The following is an 8,359-nucleotide window of genomic DNA, read 5'->3' as shown; positions in this document are numbered from 1 at the left end:
AGAACCATGACTGATACAACATTTTGTAAAAAAAGAATAAGTAGATGGGAAGGAAGATTAAATTGTTATCATCAAAACTTTCTTATATGGCAATGACACAATGAAAGCAATGACAAATATAAAGGCTAAACCAATTAAAGCATGAAAGAAATTAGATGTGAATTCAACAAAGTGCAAAAGAGTACTATTTTACTGGATCTGACTGACTGCACCTGGTCTAAAACAGAAATATTTCAAAGTGTGCTATTCAAAAGATTTACAAAGCACCTTTCCTCTGGGGAAAAAAGGTGTTTTATTCTAAAGTTATAATGAATAAAAACTTCTAAGAAGCTACTTTAATCCTTTAAGTCTTCAGCTTTTATATGGCATCACCACCATATTTCTTCTGTAAGTCTTAGCTGAAGCATGTAGTCAAATCAACCTTTGTATTCCAGTTGCTTTTAATCTGTTTCATTCTACACATGATGTTCGTTGTGGTATGTCATGAGTTGCGGGAGTGGAATTAATGTACAAATTCCTTTTAATTAAAGAAAGATTAAAGCTGTTTAAATTAGCATTCAGAGACACTGAGATTATGTACTAGTGCTGACTGATGCATATCTTAATCAGCACTATAATTTCTGAAGTAGTTCCCGAAAGTTATTTTCATAGCAAATTTGTTTCAGTGGGGAAGTGTGAGAAACGGACTCTTTATCATCTTAGTGTACACTTTCTCATACCAGAAAAAAAATTTCATCTACATGTAGGTCAATTTTCCAGCTTAAATGAATCTTAGCTCTTAAGAGTAGCAAATTTTTTAAAAATCTTAGTAGTTGGAAATCATTTTTAAATTAGACACTGCCTGTCTTCTTACATACAGTATTTTGAGTATAATTTAACTTTTCATTGGTTATTCAGGATCATCATTATAAACATACACTATAAAAAAGATACCTTCCATAGAAACATCCTAGGTGTAGAGTCTTTGGACTAACTAAAAATCACTCCTCCTTGAGGTTTTCTGTCCACTTTTGGTAACTTTTGTCTTCTGTCTGCTTTTGATCATTTTTGTCTTCTTCCTCACAATTAATGACATTGTATTTAATATAAATATACCTATACCTACCTCATCTATGGGCTAAGAAGTCAAACAACTAAATGATAGAATCACTTATAAAAGTAAATTCACAGCCCAAGTTCCTATACTGTGAGTGAAAGGCAAGAAATTTGATTCACTGCTCTATGAAAATTATCTTGGCTTCTCGCAAAGCCAGAGTTCTTAATGGGAGGGAACCTTGGCTATGTTTCAGATAACTCAAGTTTTTGACTAGAAAGAATGTGGGGTTAATGCAGACAAATGAAGATATCAATTTATCAGTTAGCTGGTCTGGACCTATGTCCTGAAAAGAAATGAGCATTCAGGAACTCCTTCTGATAATATGCATGAATTTCTATCTCAAAATTACCACCTGAAAGTTCAGGTCAATGCCCTTTGCTCCCTAGGACGATGGTCCTATTCCCTATAGTGGGAACAGAAACCACAATAGCAAAGGGTCAGGGAGCTGAATGTGTAGTGGTAAGAATGCCAGTCTGAAAGACCTGGGTCTCTACCCCCGGGCCACTATTTACTACTTGTGCAATCTTGAGTCACTCTAAATCAATATAACCATATTCATAAAGTAGGCACCTCTTCAAAAGGCTGCTATTCAAATCAAAATCTAAACTGAGTATGACAGCACTCTGTAACCTGAAAAGCATTCTACCAATATGTTTTCTTTTCTTTTTTTTTTTATTTTACTGTGGGTTTCTTTTTTTTTTTTCAGGCAAGGCAATCCTTGGTTGACCTCACAGATTGCAAGGACCTTGTCAGCTTACAATCCCTTATTTTTTATTTTTTACGCCTACAGCACCTGATCTTCCTAGGTGGTCTCCCATTCAAGTACTAACCAGGCTCGACCCTACTTAGCTTAAGAGATCAGACAGGATCCGGCTTGTTCAGAGTGGCATGGCCGTAGACTAATATGTTTTCAATGATCCAATGTGAGGTTCATTATAGGTATGATATACAGAACTACATTATAAAGAGAAATCTGTGATTTTCAACTTACTGTCACCAAAGAGGCTAATGTCTCAAGATCCACGACAGAGTTTACATCTTTCCCCTAATTTACACATAAAAAGCCAAAAGGAATTCACATAGATACAGTGATGAAAATGTACCCATAATTCATTTGGGTTTAATATGCTGAATAGCCAATTACCTTCTCCAAAATATGTCTCAAGCTGTAGTAATCTAGAAAACATCTATTTCCACTATCTTCCACTTGAGAGTCACTCACATGATAGGTAACTCAGAAACTTCCCATTACTTTTATTTATTTAAAGGTAGATGTTTAGGGGATTTGTTGGTCCTTTAAAGAAACAGCTCAAGTTCTCTTGCCCCTTAAAATATTGGTTCCTTGGGTTTTTCACCCCTTAGCATCTCCTCCTCATGCAAACCAGCCACTCCACCTCCATCCTGTCTTTCAACCCATTCTTAGTAGGAAATGGACTTACCAAGAAAATAGAGTAAAGTTCCGTGTGCCATAGATAATTATCTAAACTGCTTGTCTAAGATATCAGTATTTTTCTTCACAAGGGAAAAAGCATATCAAACAAAGGTTCCCATACTTTCTCACTTCACAGAATCCTTAATGTCGCAGTAATTTTTTCCAAGGCACTCCTAGGCTCAAAAAAATAACTAACATTTCCATTTTTTAAGTAGTCAGAGCCAAATAACAAGTATTTATGTCCTATGAATTTAGCACTCATTGGGCACTACACTACTTCTCAAACCTTGAAATCCAATTGGACACCACCACCCTCATTCTTGTTCCTCACCTATTTTCACCAGTACCTGCTTATCACAGCAAAGCCAAAAATATTGCTTTGCAGAGATATAACTTCATCAGAAGGAATGTGTCAATCTAATGCTGAAACCCTAACCTACTTCAGCTAGTAGTTAGTGTTCTATAAATGTCACTATTATTTCCCTTGAAAATTTAAAACATCCTATGATGCCGTGAGTTTGCTATGGCAACACAGTGCTCCTCAGTGCACAGTTTGGGAACCATAGCCTTTTAAGTTTCCAGGCCCCTATAGAACACCTATAAAGACTAGGCCATAGAGCTATTACATAAATATGTCTAACAAGTTAATAAATCTAAATTTTAAAATAAATAGATATAAATCTTTTTAAATTAGAATATTAGAGAACTTACCTAAATCGAAGTCATACATACAGTAAGTCATCAAAATGTCATGAAGCAAAATCAACCCTGGATTATCCTGTCCTTCATAAAACTTGTTTGTTCGATCTGTTCTGTTAACATCTTTTTCTGAGGAGGAAAATCATCACATATTTGAAAACCTTTCAAAAAAACAGATTTTTATAAAGCTCACACCTTATAAGTACAGGATTATTTTTCTTGCTATTTTACTCTCTTCCAAGCTTTTACTTAATGAAAATAATTCATCAAATTCCACTTCAGATATGCAAAAAGTAACATTATAGAATATTATTCAAAACTCAGTCCACCTCCTTATGGGTATATTTTTTAATATTTTTCAATTTTTATCTAAACACAGAAATCTTTTAATTGAATAGTAGGAAATATTTCCAATTAATTAAAAGCAACACTAATAACTCCACATTAGTTAACAATAAAAATGCCAATCATGAATGCTTGTGATAGACAGTATTATTTGAAAACAGTAATGAAAAAAGCTACTATACAATTAAGCATAATCAAAGAGATGTGTTTCATTTATATGTGCTTCTTTCAGTATCAGAAGTATTATCGACTTCTTTTTCATGTCCCATAATCATCTTCCTTATTCTCATATATACACTATTCACTTTACATATTAGCATAAGCTATTTTAATTTTGAAATAAATGAAAATCCAAATTTTGCTGGAAATGATTTCATGATATTAAAAAGAGATTTGGAAACATCAAAAGAGTAACTTATACTGACAATTCAATTCACAAAAGCTGATACCTACTGATACCTATTAAATGAATCTTGTTGTGAAAGACTTTACAACTAAAAAGGCATTCATTCCTCTAACTTAAATCTCTCAGTAAATTAGGAAATCTTTAAAAACTTAAAATAATTACTCTATAATCAATTCTGTTTAAAAGTTAAAACTGACCCTTGAAACCTATTTGATTTTATTAACCAATGTCACCCCAATAATTTTAATTAAAAAAATAATTTTAAAAAAAGTTGATACAATGCAATATATATATATGCCTGTTAAATTGTATACCTGAAATTTACTGGATTTTGTTAACCAATGTTATCATTAAAAAAAAAAGTTGACAGGGCAATATACAGATGATATATTATTCAATCATACCTTTGAAACCTATATAATTTTATTAACCAATGTCACCCCAATAAATTTAATTTAAAATAAAAGTCATAACTGACCTCCACCCCCACACCCCTTAAAATGAATAATTTGAAAACATTCTCAATACTTGTGAAGAGATGAGAAGGTATTTTAACAACAGAGTAGAATCAAACAATAGATAACATGAGTTTAGGTTCTGTAAGAACATTTTTTAAATGTGAGAATATTCTAGCTTTCTGTTAAAATACACATTACATTTAATTTAAAAAAAAATCTATAGAATTGTGGATACATTTTTCAAATAAAGAAAATCAATACCAAAAAAAAAAATGCCATAAATGTAAAATCTCATTTAAACATGTAAAAAATGTTTCCGCTTCCTTATACTTGATAAAGAGGTAGACACTAAGTTTTTTATTAACTCGAGCACAATTATAGTCATAATGCCAATACAGTATAACATAATAGGTGTTTTAAACATAGTAAAAAGTTAGTTGTACCCTCATGAACTTTTTTCCTCTTATATTTCTTCCAGGCATAAAACAAAAGAGAGACCAAAAAAGGTATTCTATAAGGAAAGTATTTCTAGGAAAAAAAATGAGTACTTAGGTTTTTAAAAAAAAAAAAAAAAAGCCCTCATTAAAGCCAACTTTCCACCTAACTTGAAATAGCTAAAAAAGACTGGAGAAAAATACATCCATGTCAACTGATCCCATTTTACATTCACCATCACCACCTCAAGTGGGCCCTTAATGCTGCCTGGCAATCATGCTCTGTTTCTCTCATCCCTCTCCCTATTCATGCAACTATTTTACACCTTCTCCTCTCACTTCAAGCCTCCAACATGTTATCTTCTCCCACATCCTAGCTCTCAGATAAGGATCTTGCTTCCTATTTCTGAGAAGATGGAAGTTATCCAAAGAGAACTTTCATGGGTTCTCACTATTTTAACCATGTAATTGCATTTGTAGCCATATAGTCTCCCTTCTCTCCTGTCACTATAAATGAGCTTCCATGATCATGGCTGAGACCAACCCTTGTTCATGTGCATGAAATCCATCCTTTATTTGCTACCCAGACATTACTCTAGTAATTCCTATCTATCTCTAGTTTCATGAGGTTTTCTACTGAACCACTCCCACCCAGTATTCAACCACTCGTTGTTTTTCATCATAAAAACCTTTTTTAACCTTTTTTCCCCTTTAACTACTGGACCGTTTTCTCTCTGTTTAAGAGCAAAACTTCCTGAAAGAGCTGTATATATTCTCTCCAAGTCCTCTCCTCTCATTCCTTCCTGAATACACTCCAATCAGGCTATCACATCCACCACTCCTCCAGAACCCTTCTTTAAGCAAAATCTTCAGAGATGCTTTTTACTCTGTGCAATGTTCAATCCAAGTCTTCACCTTACTTGATATTCCAGTCACTCCTTGAAATAGTTTCTTCACTTCACTTCTAGGACAAACTCTTAAGTTTTCCCTTTTTTCTCTGGCTGGTTTCTCAGTCTCTTTTGCTGATTTCTCCTAGTTATTCCAACTTATAAAGTGCCTCAGAGCTCAATTCTTGGACCTTTTTTCCTAAATCCATTCACTCCACTCCCTTGGCAATTCATCTAGTCTCCTATCATTTACACACTGGTGACCTCTAAATTTCTATCTCCAGCCCCTCCCTTCCCTGCATTCCAACCCAAAATATCCACCTTCTACTCTATTATTTATGAACATCCAACAGGCATTTCTCAAACTTAACAAGTCCAAAACTAACTTCCAAATATTCCTTTCTAAGCTTACTTCTCTCATAGTTTCAACGTCTTAATAAAAAATGACAACTCCATTCTTCCAGTTGCCCATCTTAAAGCCTTGGAGTCACTCTTGAGTCTGTTTCTCTTATCTGACACTGAAAAATCTGTTCAACCTTCAACATACATGTAGAAACCGAAACTGATTATCTCCCAACCATTCACTCCACCCACCACCCTGACTCACTCCACCCTAGTCACACTGGTTTCCCTGCTCTTCTTCAAACATGTGGAAGTCCTAAGGTAGAAACAAGTCTAGACCACGCTGTTCCCCTCTGCCCAAAATGTCCTTCACAGAGATAGTTGCACGGCATACACTCTATACTTCTTCAAGTCTCTATTCGAATCTCCCTCACTCGAATGCAAGCCCCTGGATCAAGCAACCGTTCTCTCATCTGAGTTACAGCAATAACCTCAAATGGTTTTTCCACTTCCACCCTCGCCCCCCACAGCTATTCTCTAGACAGCAGCCAGAATGACTTGTTAAAACAAAAGTCGGATCATGTCACTCTTCTGCTCAAAATCCTCCAGTGGCTCTCCAACTCATGCAGAGTAAAAGCTCAAGTCTTTACAATGAACTATAACGTTCTATGTGATCTGTACCTGCTCCTCCAAAATTTCTTTTCTGACCTTATTAGTTTCTATACTCTATCCAATTCACTCCAGCCACACAGACCTCTCAGCTGTACTTAAACATGCAAAAACCCTGGGGTGGAAACAAGTCTAATACATATTCCTTTCCGCTTGGATATTTGTATAGGTCACGCATCCCCTTCTTCAAGTTTCTACTCAAACATCACCTTCTCAATAAAAGCCTTCTCTGATCACCCGAGTTAAAACTGCAACATTATACATAAACTTCCTAACCATCTTCCCTGTCTTATTTTTCTATTTAGCACTTATCACTAACACAGCATATATGTTACTTACTTATCTTGTTTACTCTCTGTTCTTCCCCACAGGAACAGAAGCTCCTTGAGGGCAAGAATTTTCTGTTTTGTTCACTGACGAATACCCAATACTTAGTGGAGAACCTACTATATAATAGGCACAAAGTAAATACTGAATCAATGTGGGAATGTTTAAAACAATGTGATTTTCAAAAAGATCCCTGGTGATTATAACATGCAGTCAAAGTTAGGAACTATGCTCTAAAGACTGGGTTTCTTGGATGTTCTTATCTGCCTCTCTTTTTTCCCTAAGTGACAGTATCTATTTCCATAGATACTTATACTAATAATACCCAAACTTATATCTCTTACACAGATTACTCCAGATTATTCAACTAGCCATCTGATAGATTACATCTGTACACCTCACCTTAAGGTATGTATACATAGCAAACATCTAATTTAACTTCACCGTACTCCATTCTCTTCATCTCTGTAAGTGGTACCATCAACTACTATATTTCTCAAATCAAGAGTAGTCCCACCCTTTATTTCTCTCTTTCTCCTCTACACCCTACACTTAATCAGAAAGTATTATCAAGTCTATCATAAAAATATAATTTGAATTCATCTATTTCTCCACTTCTCTGCTATCACCATCTCTTGCTTGAAGTGATTTCTACTATCTGGTCTCCCTGTTCCTACTCTTAACCTTGATTCAATCCATTTTCCACACAGCAGGAAAAAAAATTAAAAATATAAACAAGATGGTCTTACTTAAAATGTTCCAAAAGTTTCTCCTCATAATTAAAATAAAATTTTAAGTATATGCAAATTCTTGTCACAATCCACAAGGCTTACAGCTTATCTGTGCATTTTTTAATAAAGTGAATTTATACCAACAAAAAAAATCTTTTGGTAATCTTTTCTAAAAAATACTTTTAGAAAAAAGTATTATAAGAAAAAGAATGCTTTAAAACCAACTTACATACTTCCACTGGTAGAAAGCACGGTAAAGTTGAAAGGCCACTTAATTAAGAATTAGATCTGATTATGAATGAGTCTGGGCTGTGGAACTAACTAGATGATAAGGACAACTTACTAATAATCTTTTCTGAGCTTCCATTTTATTAACTGCTAAAAATGAGAAAACTCGACTAAGGTATGTTTCAATTCAAATTATATTATGGGGATTTAAAACATCTAAATTTTTCCTGCAATATCCTGGAAAGAATGAAAATAGTACACAAGAAGATTGAGAGAATCAGTGGCATTATCAGTGTTGTCACTTG

At 34.3% G+C, this 8,359-nt stretch overlaps 1 protein-coding gene and 1 pseudogene across 2 annotated transcripts in view; both read right to left on the bottom strand.

The window, feature by feature from the left end:
- Nucleotides 1-8,359, bottom strand: part of TBC1D15 (TBC1 domain family member 15) — a 60,246-nt gene that overhangs the window by 11,514 nt on the left and 40,373 nt on the right. For both annotated transcript variants that reach the window (XM_023520899.1, XM_011374385.2), the window contains one exon: nt 3,240-3,356. In XM_023520899.1, the coding sequence (XP_023376667.1) occupies nt 3,240-3,356 (117 nt within the window). The remainder of the gene's footprint in view (nt 1-3,239; nt 3,357-8,359) is intronic.
- LOC111730036 lies at nt 1,878-1,996 on the bottom strand (annotated as a pseudogene).

The sequence above is a fragment of the Pteropus vampyrus genome, unplaced genomic scaffold (genome assembly GCF_000151845.1).
Source record: "Pteropus vampyrus isolate Shadow unplaced genomic scaffold, Pvam_2.0 Scaffold9, whole genome shotgun sequence".
NCBI lineage: Eukaryota > Metazoa > Chordata > Mammalia > Chiroptera > Pteropodidae > Pteropus > Pteropus vampyrus.
The sequence above is the reverse complement of the archived record's forward strand: the minus strand, read 5'-3'. Positions and strand labels throughout refer to the sequence as shown.